General features: G+C 38.3%; 2 protein-coding genes across 2 annotated transcripts; both read left to right on the top strand.

The window, feature by feature from the left end:
• The first annotated feature begins 2,588 nt into the window (after nt 1–2,588).
• LOC109983299 (calcium release-activated calcium channel protein 1) lies at nt 2,589–7,030 on the top strand. The gene is made up of 2 exons (XM_020632930.3): nt 2,589–2,954; nt 4,495–7,030. Exons 1-2 carry the CDS (start codon nt 2,841–2,843, stop codon nt 5,041–5,043), a joined length of 663 nt encoding a protein of 220 aa, XP_020488586.1. The 5' UTR covers nt 2,589–2,840; the 3' UTR covers nt 5,044–7,030.
• A 2,616-nt stretch (nt 7,031–9,646) lies between these two features.
• LOC136181253 (histone-lysine N-methyltransferase SETD1B-like) lies at nt 9,647–13,487 on the top strand. Its single transcript, XM_065961982.1, has 5 exons — nt 9,647–9,792; nt 9,935–10,033; nt 10,838–11,108; nt 11,201–11,313; nt 11,766–13,487. The coding sequence occupies exons 1-5, from the start codon at nt 9,655–9,657 to the stop codon at nt 13,485–13,487; spliced, it is 2,343 nt and encodes a 780-aa protein (XP_065818054.1). The 5' UTR covers nt 9,647–9,654.
• The last annotated feature ends 81 nt before the right edge of the window (nt 13,488–13,568 follow it).

The following is a 13,568-nucleotide window of genomic DNA, read 5'->3' as shown; positions in this document are numbered from 1 at the left end:
AATTAGATTTCATATGAAATCACAGTTGCCCCATTTTATATTGTGGTGTAGCTCAGAAGTGGACATGCTGATACTCCAGCGGTCATAATTAAAAAACAATTGTATTTTTTCAACATTTGTTTGCATTTAACTATCTCAGAGGTTGGTGACCATTTAAAAACAATCAATGGATCTTGTGCATAGCTTATTTGCTGGTCAAATAGAGCGTTTACCACAAACTGGCCCTTTTTAGCTGACGTCACCTCATTCAGTTGTATGAAAAACTTTCCACAAAGACTTTAATAAAAGTGGAATTCAAATGATTAATTTCATTACCTGAAGACCATAATAAGAATAGAAACAAAGATATATTGTTTCGCTTCGACGTGATTATTTTATCTATTAGAGTTGCTTTAATATGCCCAGTCAGCTTCTGAAATTGTCTCTGGAGAAAACCAAACTTCAAAATGATATTTCCAACCATGCAGAAATACATGCTCCATTTAACGTCTGGCCTTGATTGATGTGAAATCAGACTGCAATGTTCTTAAAAAACATCAGAGTATCACTATAAGTAATCAATATGCTCATGTGCTGAAAAGAACTATAAATGTGTCCTCGTGACATTCACTTCATCAAGACTTAAAGTGGATTTTGCATTATTGAGTGATTTTATTTCTTAATCTAATCTGGCTACTCAAACAATGTATGCTTCATTATCACTGATATTGAAGTGTTTTACGACACAAAAAAACCTTTAACAAACTCAGTATATGCAAGATGTGATACTACATACAATGTCTATAAAATGTACATTACAACAGACAGTTGTGATGATGTCACACACAGTCTCAGTCATTGATTCAGTGATGTCATTGAAATGGACAAACTGAAGACTGGATCCTTTACCAGCTTTCCAGCAACATCGCCAGTTGTTACTGGTATGCCCAAACCAAAAGCATCGCAGACTATGATTTAATCCTGGTCTCAGAGGTGACGAGTGAGTGACTAAAATAAAGGATTTGGTCCTCAATGGCTGGATCAAGTGGTAACCATTGTTCCATTCTTTTGTTTCCATGTAATGATTTGATGAATGCATTAGGTGTGCTTGTAACTATTTTTGAATTTGCAAAACACAGTATCCTGGTTTCTGATTCTTACCCTCTGATGTTTGTTGCTTTTGCTATGTTGCATCCTCTTGTTTACCAAGCAGTGTCAACATTATCTTTCACTATCAAGCACATGTTGCTGAGCAAAAGATGTCGAGTGTCATGAATTGGTTTTGTGTTTTGTATTTTTTCTGAGTTTCCTGTTTTTTTCCTATAGTGTTGCTCGTTTCCCTTGTGTGTTAATGTTTCCTTGTGTTGATGGGTTCCTCGTTTTGTCTTCAGTGTTTTCTGTTTTATTTTCTCATTCCTTATCCTCGTGTCTCTCCATGTTCTAGTGTGTTTCATTATTCTTGAGTTCTCTGTCTTCAGTGTTTCCTGATTTATTTTATAGTTGTCCTCAGTGTTTCTTGTGTTTAATCCTGTGTTTCCCACCGTGTTGATTACCTGTGTTATTAATCTCACCTGTGTTTGATTACCCCATGTCTATTTAGTCTCTGTGTTCTTGCCCTCGTGTTGTCACTTCATTGTTATAAGTTGAGTGTAGTTATGTTTGTATGTCAGTTGTCAGTTTGATGTGATGTGATGTGATGTGATGTGATGTGATGTGATGTGATGTGATGTGATGTGATGTGATGTCAGTTTTTCTTCGTGCTCCTGTTTTTGATCCCTGCGTTTTTTAATTAAAATATTAGAAAGTAAGTTTTTGTTTGCCTTCTGCCTTTTTGTTAAATTAAATACTTTTGGTTATTCTGCACTTGGGTCCACCTCCCTTGTTTTCCCACACCCATGACATCAAGTGTCTATCATGTTCTCTGCTGTTGACTTGTGGGACTGAGTGCTTGTTACTTGAATTCAGTGATTTAGATGTTTGAACTCACACAGGAAGGTGTGCAGTGCCTCCTCACTAAATCAACCATGCAAGTGATGAAATGACCTGTAGTCAGATAGTTCTGATGAAGCGTTCTCCTTTGAGGCAGCAGCAACTCATGACATAAGACATATGCTTTTTTTTAATTGTGTGTTATAAATGGGTCACTGCTTTTGTAATGCAGGGTTAATTATCAAGTAGGTTTGCACATACTGCAAGAAAAATGTAGGCTAATACCATGTGGTGCTTAATAACCAACAGAATAAGAAATGAAATCGAAAGCATTAAACAGTGAAATGATGACTTGCGGTAGGCTTAGGCTAAATATACCCTGATTGAAACAACTGTGAGAAATGTAGCCTATATTAAAGTTGAATAGCCTATCTGTTTGGGATAAATAAAAACTACAAAACATATATTTATCTTTATCCTTCTGATATTGTAGATATAGTATGAACATATTACTTTAACCCCACTGATTAATTGGCCTGAGTACGAGGCATCACATTCCTCAACCATCACTGAAAGGGAAATCGGCTTTGTGAAGAGTAGTACTCCTCTGTAGCCGCCAGGAGGCGACCTGTTGCACGACCCGGAGAGAGCATTGGATTGTGGGTATGTGGTGTTTCCTGACAGACTCTGACAGCCAGTCAGCTGCTGTAGGAAAGTTTTGATAGTGTGTCACAGCTCTTCTCCTTCGTGTTTGGTAAATGTCTCATCGCTTCCGAAACACATTTCCTGCGAAGGTTTTTTTTTTCTCTCTCTCTTCCGTCTAATTCAGCGGTCTCTAACTTGTGAATCTATTCGGTTAATAACGCATTAACTATTTGTAAAACATTTAAAAAAAAAAAAAACAAGTGTCGTGACTTGGATCAACTTTTGGGATGAGTTTAAACGAGCACTCCATGCAGGCTCTGTCGTGGAGGAAACTCTACTTGAGTCGAGCTAAACTGAAAGCCACCAGCCGGACTTCAGCTCTGTTGTCTGGGTTTGCGATGGTAAGTGAAAGTTTTGACCCCCAGACTTCATCTCGCAGTGATCTCAGTGTTTATTAGGCTACATGATTGTAAACTCTGTGTAGGCCGTAGGCTCCAAACGCTGTTATAGTAAGTGACGCAGATTATTGTTTACAAGAGCTGGATTGATCCTGACACTTTTCAGGCCTAATGACAGCCTTTGTGCACACTTTAAAAGAATATGGTTTAAAAACTGCTCCATTTCAGTGAGGGCGGTAGGCTACACCAAGTGGAAAGTTAAAGGTCACGGAAGCAAACGAAGCTGCAGTCTTCCGTTCAGTCGTTTTGACTCGATGCGCTTCAACAAAGCATCTGAAGTTTATGTAAACTTCAGGGATTTCCCACACACATTTTTATAATCCCCACTTTATCCTCCGCCTGAACAAGTAGACCGCACAAGAGCAATGCCAAAGCATATGATTATTTTATTTCCTTATTTGATTTATTTTCATAAACTAGGCTAAGTAGCTTGCATAAAATTAATAATTTTTCATAATGCAAAATATTGCTAATATTTGTGAGTATAAAACAGCAACAGCCTACTTCATTTATGAAATTTAGGGTTGTAATAAGCAGAGTATCAACTATGACTCCATTATTTTAACTTTGAAAAGTAAAAAAAAATCTGAATTAATTATCAATAACAATCATATATTGGTGTGTTTATCTGTAAGAAGGCATTTTAGTTACAGGTTTAGTACAAATGACACATTCCTTTCTGTAAAACCAAAATGGTCAAAATGTGTGTTTTTTTTTTTTAAAATCTGGAGTAGTGTCCTTCATCTTATTGTCCTAAATGTTTTAACTGACACTGACCTGAAGGGTTACTTTAGCTCTTTAATATCAAAATAAAAACTCCTCCAATTCTAAATGTAAGAGTCCAAGGGTTCAAATCCAAGTTTTACAAAAAAAAAAAAGATTTGCATGTAATGTGACATGTTCAAATATTTTCATGCAATGATACAGCACTTAAAACTAAAACACACAGCACAGAAACAGAATGTGTCAGAGTAACCTACCTGGCAACAACACATAGGCCTACTATCTGCAGTAGTTTACTTCAATATCAACATAAAGTGACAGAACAGTGGCTGGTCTGTTGCTGTCTGTTAGGGACATGTTTGCACATGATAACAGAATTAGAAAATACTTTCTGAACAAACTGTTGTAAGAATAGACATAATGTAGAAAGCAATCATTACTGTGTGTAGTTGATTTGGTTTTTGATTTTGATGTAGAAACATGGACAGTAATACAAACATGAAATCTGTATTAAAATAGTAGGCCTATATCATCACAGAGTCATAGGTTAATGTTAAACAATCAGGTATTGAAGGTTACCTACAGACCTACAAGTTTTCTAAATTCCAACAAACACCACAGAACCACCAAAAGTGCAGGTGACAAATTTATTGCTATTAAAGATGTAAAGCAATCATAACTAAACTGCCTGAATAAAGACACTTCCACTATTTGAACTATAAGCAGCAAAAAGTGAAATTTTTCCCATCTTATTTTCCAGGTTGCCATGGTGGAGGTACAGCTGGAGCGGGATTTTACGTACCCCCCCGGGCTGCTGATAGCCTTCAGCGCCTGCACCACTGTTCTTGTTGCAGTTCACCTCTTCGCCCTCATGATCAGCACCTGCATCCTGCCTAATCTGGAGGCGGTGAGCAACGTTCACAACCTCAACTCTGTCAATGAGTCTCCCCATGAGCGCATGCATCACCACATAGAGCTGGCCTGGGCCTTCTCCACGGTCATCGGCACCCTCCTCTTTCTCACCGAGGTGATGCTCCTGTGCTGGGTCAAGTTCTTGCCCCTCAAAAGCAACACGGAAGACAAAAACAACAGCATAAGCTCTGGTCAGGCTGCAGCCATCGCCTCCACCTGCATCATGGTGCCCTTTGGGATCGTTTTCATCATGTTCGCTGTGCACTTTTACCGCACACTCGTCAGTCACAAAACGGACCGTCAGATCCGAGAGCTGGAGCAAGTCATCCGGCTGCAGAACCAGCTCGATCACCGGACCGAGAACGAAGACCTGAAGTCTTCTGTCCATTTCCCTTGATAAGAGCCAATGAGAATATAACTGCAGCTGACATTGAGCAAGGGTTTTCTCCGGAAATCTCTTTTTACTGTAAAGCTTTATTTTTTAATGTCTAGACATTTATGTCTATGGACTGGGCTTATTTTTTTAATTTGAAAGTGTCCTTTGTGGAGTGTTATAGTTTTCAAACCAATGCTTGGATGGTGCATGTTTAGGAAATAGTTGCACCTTTTTCCTGAAGGTACATCTTTTGCTCTCAGGCATTCGTATTTTAGTGGTTTTAATGGTGGCATATCATGACACTTCAGAAAATCTGTATCACTTGTGAACCTGAGGACATCCCATCAGATCAAAACAGTGACAATGATTAAGTGACAGCATGCTTCTTCCACACAAAAGACCAGAGCTGGTTTAAATGCCCTCTGTCTGTGAGGTGAAATATTTTCAGAATGTGAAGGATGAATGTTCTTTTTTTTTTGATGGAGGTTAACTATTGAATTTAGCTCCATTGCAACCTCATGTTGAAACGTTCATACGGTTGATAAACTTGGTGTCTCTAGTTGTCACGTGTACCTGGCTTCAGATAAGGCTTTGAATGGAGCTGAACCAAGCCTTAATTATCAATACATTATTCAATTATCTTGCTTTAATATCATCAGAAAGGCTATGCATGCTGTAAACCCAAAATGTGTTATTGCACTGAAGCGTTTCTTCGTGACTTTTCTTTTTTACTTAGCTGTTAGCGGTTGGTTTTGGTCTATCAAATGTTTACATTCAATTTCCCTCACCTAGATTTCCAGTCCTCTGAAAACTCAATATATCTTACTCTATTTCTGTTGTCCTCCATTTTTTATTATTTATAGTAAGGGACAATCAGTTAGGTTGTTGTTTTATGTGTTCGAGATTCATTTTCTTCCTTCAGAGGAGTCATCTTCTCATGAAATCAATCTTGGGTAAAAAAAAGAGAGCTCTGCTACATTTCCCATTGCTTTTGTAATTCTACTATCCGCTTATGTATACAATAATTACTGGCTTTGTACTCATGGAGCGTTAGTATAAAGCACTCATGTATTGAAACACTTGTGCTTTGTACTTTTTGAAGTTCATGAGTCACAGCATGTTGACATGTTGTTTAGGTTACACATTTTGAGGCCCAAAGATGTTTAAGTGTGAAGTTTGGTTTGTTCTTTTTGTCCTGTGGTACATTGCTGAGTTTGTTTGCATGTGTTTGCTCTGAAAAAAACGATTCTTTACATAGGTACAAACATGTCACAGTGTTATGATGACAGCATATTCTAATTGATATATAGGCTATATCCTTTAATAAACTCTTTAAATACTGTATGTTAAACCTGTCACTACACCTGAGAATATATACATTCTGTTCATCATTCATCAGATCATTAAACACACAGTATATCCATTCTAAACTGTATTTAAATAAAGGAGATGCTGTGGTCATTATTGCAATATTATTTGTTTGTATTACCGTCCACATACATGAATCTTATCCTGTGTCATTGTTATGTTACAGACTCCAAACTGTGTATTCAGATTGTACATGAACAATGGTTATATCTTTGACAAGCCATAATTTTAAAGGATTTGTACTGTTGCTCCAAAGTGCTGTTTTTGGTTTTTCTAAAGCGATAACATTTTTTAAAAACAAAGAATAAATTAGTGTCAGCTTTGTTCTCATCATGTGCTCACACTCTGGGACTCTTCTCATGTGAACTGCCACTTCAACCGTTCAGCACCAGATAAGTGCAAAAGAGGGGTCAGGTTTCTTTGTTTCACCTTTGCTGTGTATTTATTTAATCCAGTGTTATGTTACTTTGTATAGAGAAGTATCACTGCTTGTGTTCATACACATGCTAAAAGTGAACTTTTAGTGTGTGTGTGTGTGTGTGTGTGTGTGTGCGTGCGTGTTGTAAGCAGCCCACAGAGCTGCAGGTTTGTCACCAGGATGTTTTTAGTTGCTTGTTTGAGAATAAAACAGACCAGAGGATTTTTGTGTTATTTATTTTAGACTTGCATTAGAAACAACACAAACAAAACCCAAACTAAATAAGGAAACATTATTTATCTTGTGTTTTAAACTATGAGATCAAAAGGAAAACCACACAGGAAATATGTCCAAATGTGAGGTTAGCCTACTGTAAGAGCAACGGGCATCCAAATGAACTGACTCATTCATGTGTGTGCCATTCTCTTGAGTAACAAACGCTATGTGTTGTCAAAAGTATGCAGTTTACGTTTGTAAGAGAGCATGGTTAGTCTCCATGAGTTTGTTTAGCTTCAGTGTTCCTGCATCATTACATCATTATGGAAGGTCACCCGAGTCCGATATTAAAGCTGGATAGGTGTTATTTCTCCTGTGTGTTGCTCAAATACTCAGACTAATGACATCAATCAGAGTAGGTTAAAGGGAATTTAAACCTGCCTAGCTGTGCTCAACCAAAACACTGAAGAAACATACTGTATGTCTGTGACGATATGTTAAATCCTGTTGGACACAGATCTGTATCATGTTAATAATGTGTCTGGATAAATTCAAAAGGAGATAATACTTATCTTGATTAGATTTAAACCTGCAATGGAAACTCGAACTTTAACAACTGTCACAACCTAGATCCTGACTAACAAACTCAGCCACAACCAAAAAAATCAGTGACTCATGTTATTAAATTAAGACCAATGATCCTTAAAGCTAAAGTAAAGGAAGGCTCTCGGATAACCAACGTAACTATCTTTAGATTAACTTGGGACAATTGGGTATGTAAATATTTCCCTCATCAAGAGGAATGTTGCTACACGCCTTCCACGGACCTGGGCTTCCTGTTTAACAAGGAAGTTTTTGAGTCATGAGCGAAAAAAAAAAAAAAGAACTTACTTGCAGGTTCATATTGGTGTCGCCATAATTGTTGCACCTTCAATCAAAACAAATCAAACACAGAAGAGATATATTCCTGGCTGTGAATTATTTTTTGTCCACCAATACCTGTTCTCTGATGTTTGTTTGAATAAAAAGATTTAAATGGGTTTTAGTTTCAAATGAAAATCTTGCACAATTGTCTCCTGAAATAGCAGGCTTGAACTCCTCTCTCTGGCTGCTGTTACCTCTGTTTGCTCCTCCTGATCCTTTGTCGGCCATGTTTAGCTTTTCTAGGATTGATGAGGAAGGAAGCTTCAAGTGTATATTGGTCCTGGCACTGTATCTACTGAAGAGATCACCCAGAGATAAACAGAAACTGAGGCTGCATTAGTTATTACAAAGTCATGATAGAGATGTTGATGTGAAACACTCATACCTGTAAACACATCTATAAATAGTCCCACCTTCGCTTAATCAGCTCCTCCACATTCCTTCCTCCTCAACGGTATTTTAATACGAATATAACTAACTATACATCAATATTATGTCATGTTCTTATACTATATGCGATTGTTTTCATCGTTGTGCTATTTAGTGTTTTTTTTTAATTGACTTATATAAAATGTAAAATACTGTCATCTGGTTCATATGATAGTGATTTATTTGTTCACATTATGTCCTATTATATTCATTATAAGACAAGATAATCGTTTATTATCCCCAGTGAGGAAATTCAAGCACTGCAGCAGTAAAAAGACAAGAAGAAGAGCGTGCATAAAATAATACACAGCAATAAAATAAAAGTACAATGTACAAATTTACAACTATTGAAATACATTGAAATACTAATAATTTATAGACATAGAATTGAATCTTTAGCAAAAATACACAGTCCAAATATACTGTATCTACTTTGTCATTTGAATAATCAGATACTGCACGATATGTTTTGCATTTGGTATAAATTATATTTCAGCTATGTTATGTAATGATATCTTTACTTGCCTTTTATAAAGTATAAAACATTAATCTTAAGGCATTTTATTTCACTTCCATTTGAAATGCTTAAAACTTTATTTAAACATATCCAATTAATAATTCCAACGTCCTACATTTAAAAAGATGAATGTTTTAATTTGATGTAGGCTATTGTTAGCATGTAGTCAAAGTTTTATGTCATGATAAACTGTGATTATACAAATAAAAGGCCTTCACGGTTTCTATAGATTTAACCTATTTCTTTTTTTGTGACGATATTTCAAAAAATTAAAAAAGGTGCATACACTCTTCTGCTGAAGCAGAAAATTCCCACCTGCTAGGTCTACTTGCAAACCTACCTTCCTCTCACATTTTGTGTTCTTCCGCCTTTCTAGGATCTATTTTAGGACTTCTTTTTGCATGCGGATGGATACAGTCTATAACAAGGGCGAAGCAACTGCGAAGAGACCGAAAATAACAACAGCTTTTTCACAATGTTACTCCATCAGAGGATACTCCTTTGGTACAGGTGGGGAAGACTGAACTATTTAAGTACTTTTTCTTTGAGTTTGTTCTAAGTATTTTAATTGACAGCCTGTTATCTTCTTCTTCTATCTAGAGAAGGATAACGTTACAGGTGATGCTCTCCATCACCTGTCGGGGCGTGTTAACCTCCAGTGGGCTGCTGATGTCAGCTAACAGCTGTAGCCTCTTTACCGAGGAACAAATGACAACTTACCGTGTTTATTTTGCTGTCTTTCCAGGATTTGACGAATGTAATGGAAATCGACAAACAAAGTTCTGAAAAAGAGACACAGCCTCAGCACTGGACGAGCTGCAAGTTGATTATTGACCCCGCATTGACAAAAGGACTGTACAAAGTGTACCGTTATGATGGACAATATTATAACATACCCGTGAGCACTTTTTAATATCTGATTATTGTTTGTGCTGCATGGACAATCGTCAGTAAAAAATATGTTCCTGCTTTTATATTTCCCTGAACAACGGCACGTTTTCCATCACAATAATGGATGTTGTTTACCTGAACAGGTGGAGGACTTAGGGCTGTTTCCTGTGGTTACACTCAGAGATCCTCGTATCTGCCGCCTGTGGAGCAAATTCATCAAGACTGACCTTATACTTCCTAAATTTAAGGTAATTTTGTATGATGGAGAATTCCAAACTCTTTCTTAATGTTTTTTTTTGTTACTAATAGCCTATTACATTGTAAAAAAAAAAAAAAAAAAAAGTTGAAGTAATTAAATCAGAAGAATGGTCACTGTCAGATTAATAATACATTCATTACTAATTCACCGACTAAATGGTTAAGAGCTAATATAAACCGTTGTGTATAGGTTTGCTCCTGATGACAATTTTTAATTATAGATTCATTTACATGTAATTTTCCTGATATATTGAGTTCTTAACTTCAGTTAATACTGATAAATGCTCATCAAAATGATCAATTATTATCACATTAACTAGAAAAGTAACACTTTTCAAATGCTTGTTTGCTCTCCAACTCAAAGATAATACAGCAATTGAAAAAGCACAAGTGACAAACTCCTTATGATTATCATTATATTAATTCATTTATAAAGGCATCATAAAGCTTTATTTTGTCTTGTTGCGGTTAATCCATGACACGTAGGCTCCCGTATGGTAGGTATAGTTTCCAATAACAAGTATCTAATACGTTTGGATGTGTAAATAAACAGTATTAACTTCTGATATGACGTTAGCAAAATTTCTGAAGTTGCATGGAAAAATCGTGTACGTGCCCCATGTATGGAGGCTGTGGCCCTCCAAGCGGGACAATTGCCTCATGTCATTCTCCACTCTGTCTCTCCCCGATTGCTGACTATATCCACTATCCGTTCTCTAAATAAAGGCATGAAAAGCTCCCAAAAATAAACCTTTAAAAAGAGAGACAATAGTTGTTTACCCTTTTCTTTTCAGGTTGATGGGTGGTATATCGACCCTGTTCCTCCCAAAGAAGTGACATTCTCCAGGTTGAACGACAATGTAAGGGAGGCGTTCTTGACTAATATGTGCAAAAAACATGGGAACGTTGAAGAAGTGCAAATATTTTTCAGTCCAAAGAACAACAAGCACTTAGGGCTCGCAAAGGTCGTCTTCGACACAGTGAAGGCTGCTAAAGAAGCTGTTCAGCACCTGCATCAGACATCAGTGATGGGAAATATTATTCATGTGGAAATCGATCCGAAAGGTAACATTGGCTTTCAGAATAACTTGCAATTTATGTACTCAGTCGACATTTTGTGGAATTGTATGATAATTGAAACGTATATCCTTCCTCAGGAGAAAACAGGGCTCGATACCTCCAGCTCCTCTTACAAGGCCTCTACACTCCGTGGACGTTGCCAGTGGGCAGCAGTGAGGGAGCTCTTCAAAGCTTAATCGACAGCTTACTGGTAAACATTTACTGCTGGTTATCATTTGTGGTTTGAATTTCAAGGAATAATGGAATTTAGTATTTTTAAACAAATAGATTTGTTAGGCATCATGTTTCCCATCTGTTATTTAAAACAAATGTGTTTTGTATTTTTCTTTTGTATAAAAAAAACACAAATTGGAACATAGATTAAAATTTACAATCATTCACTCCCTCAGCAATTCATTTTAAGGTCAAAATAAGCATGGAAAACCCTCTTTAGTGGCAGATTTAGAATTATTTACCTTGGATTCCCCAAAAGATGTAATTAAATCATCAAGAATTTGGTCAACACAGGAGAAATAACACATATTTTAGACAGATACATAATAATATCATCTGTAAAAAATAACATGATCAAATTTGTCTGTTTTCATGCCCTGTATTCATGTCATGTTGCCTTTTTTATCCATCCACTCTGCATCCATATAGGGGAGCACAGCTACCCAGAGACAGGCGAGTATCTCCAGCCCCACCAGCATCGCTACCCCCCTGTCTTTGGACACCGCTTACTCGAGTATTTGGCACGATACACCCTGCAGCTTTGGGCTCACACCGCGTTCTCAGGGAACCCCCCGCACTCCTTGCTTCTCTGCTACTCCTCTCTCACAGGACTCCTGCTACTCCAGTCTTCAGGCGACTCCAGTCCTCCTGGGGGAGCCCTCTACATATAGTGTTCACAAACCGTCAATAAGACGAGAGCTCTGCCATGGTAAACCTGTGAGGTATCACAGGGGATCCGGCGAAGTCTCAGATGCCAACTTCATTTTAAAGCATTGGCAACCACAGCCAACACACACACCAAACACGACTCAGATACCAACCAGCAGGCAGCAGCTCACACTGTGGGGTCAAAATGAAAAATCATCTTCTCTGGATGATACAGAGCCTTCCTTTGACATTGTCTCCCCTTTTGAAGAGTCCAGAGAAGTACTCAGCACTACATCCAAGTCTTTAATCCACAAGTCTTTTAGCATCATGAGCATTCAATTAACGGCTAACCAGCAGATAGCAAATAATGAAAGTAGTTACATAACAAACTTGTCTCCACCTGATGCTGACTTTTCCTGTGTCAGCCCTCATCCAGAGGTTGAGAGTTTGGACTCTCGCATTGAAAGTTTACTAATAAACAGCCAGAATACTAATCCTTCATACTTTGTTAGAAGGACAGATTTGGACTCTGAGGACAGCCCAGCATCGCCCTGCTCACCAGGGTCTCCTTGTGGATCCTACAAAGCAGACCATCAGCACTTCTGCAACAATACAGGGGATGCCAGTTCAGCTTGGCTAGAAAATGAAGACGATGAAACTGCGGAAGCTGTTTCATTTCTCACAAGGAACTCCCAATCTCCCAATCCTTCTGATTTCACACATTTGGAAAGGAGGGCTCACATAAACAATGAACATCGGGCAAAAAATGAAGACGAAGGACCACCTGGAGCTTTGACACCCACACCAGAGATCCTCTCTCGTCCTCTGCCTCCACCTTTCTCTTCTCTTAAGAGCACCACTCCTCTTCATGCTCCTCCTGTCATTAGACCCAGATCTTGCCATCCACCAGTGCCCCCTTTTCCCTTCCCTATCCCTCCCTTTCCTCCACCTGTCCCACCTCGCTTGCCAAATGGTACCATCCCCATCCCACCTCCAGGCTGGATCCCACCTCCAGGTCATCACCCCCCGATCCCCATTCCTCCTCCCCATATTCCCCCTCCTCCTTCAATCCCCCCTCCACTACCTTTTCTAAGACCCCCTCCACCTTTAATGCTGCTTCCTTCTGTTCCCCCTCCTGCGCCCACCTTCCCCATTCAGCCTATAGGAGGTTTAGATAAGGGGACTGCTCTAAGGCCTGGCAGCACACCTTTACCTTTACCTCAACCTCCCTGGCCAGCTCCACCTTTTCCCAGGTTTAACCCCTTTGTGCCACCTCCAGGCTTCCCACTCCTGCGGGAAAATCCTCACAAGGTCACAATAGAAAAAGTTCTCGAAGTATTTATGGATGAACTGAGGTCGATCATTAAGAAGGACATAACACGACGAATGATTGAAGGTGTCGCTTTCAAGGCGTTTGAGGACTGGTGGGATTGTCTAGAGGAGAAAACAAAGGTGAGTTCTTTACATCCTTATTTTTTCACTGTGGTCAACCAAATCAAATAAAGGAGTCATTTTTCTGTGCTTAATGTTAATGCACTTTTGGAGCCTAAAGTTTCTTAATTTATACATTTTTTTTTACAACTA

Source organism: Labrus bergylta, chromosome 2 (genome assembly GCF_963930695.1).
Source record: "Labrus bergylta chromosome 2, fLabBer1.1, whole genome shotgun sequence".
Lineage (NCBI taxonomy): Eukaryota > Metazoa > Chordata > Actinopteri > Labriformes > Labridae > Labrus > Labrus bergylta.
This window is presented reverse-complemented; position numbering and strand designations above follow the sequence as displayed.

What these genes read in the sequence shown, in the direction of transcription:
- LOC136181253 (XM_065961982.1), top strand. Translation starts at nt 9,655, where the DNA reads ATGGAAATCGACAAACAAAGTTCTGAAAAAGAGACACAGCCTCAGCAC. An exon ending in GACAATATTATAACATACCC is followed by an intron (nt 9,793 to 9,934) that starts GTGAGCACTTTT and finishes GAACAGGTGGAG; the next exon opens with GACTTAGGGCTGTTTCCTGT. An exon ending in GCTTAATCGACAGCTTACTG is followed by an intron (nt 11,314 to 11,765) that starts GTAAACATTTAC and finishes GCATCCATATAG; the next exon opens with GGGAGCACAGCTACCCAGAG.
- LOC109983299 (XM_020632930.3), top strand. Translation starts at nt 2,841, where the DNA reads ATGAGTTTAAACGAGCACTCCATGCAGGCTCTGTCGTGGAGGAAACTC. An exon ending in TGTTGTCTGGGTTTGCGATG is followed by an intron (nt 2,955 to 4,494) that starts GTAAGTGAAAGT and finishes CTTATTTTCCAG; the next exon opens with GTTGCCATGGTGGAGGTACA.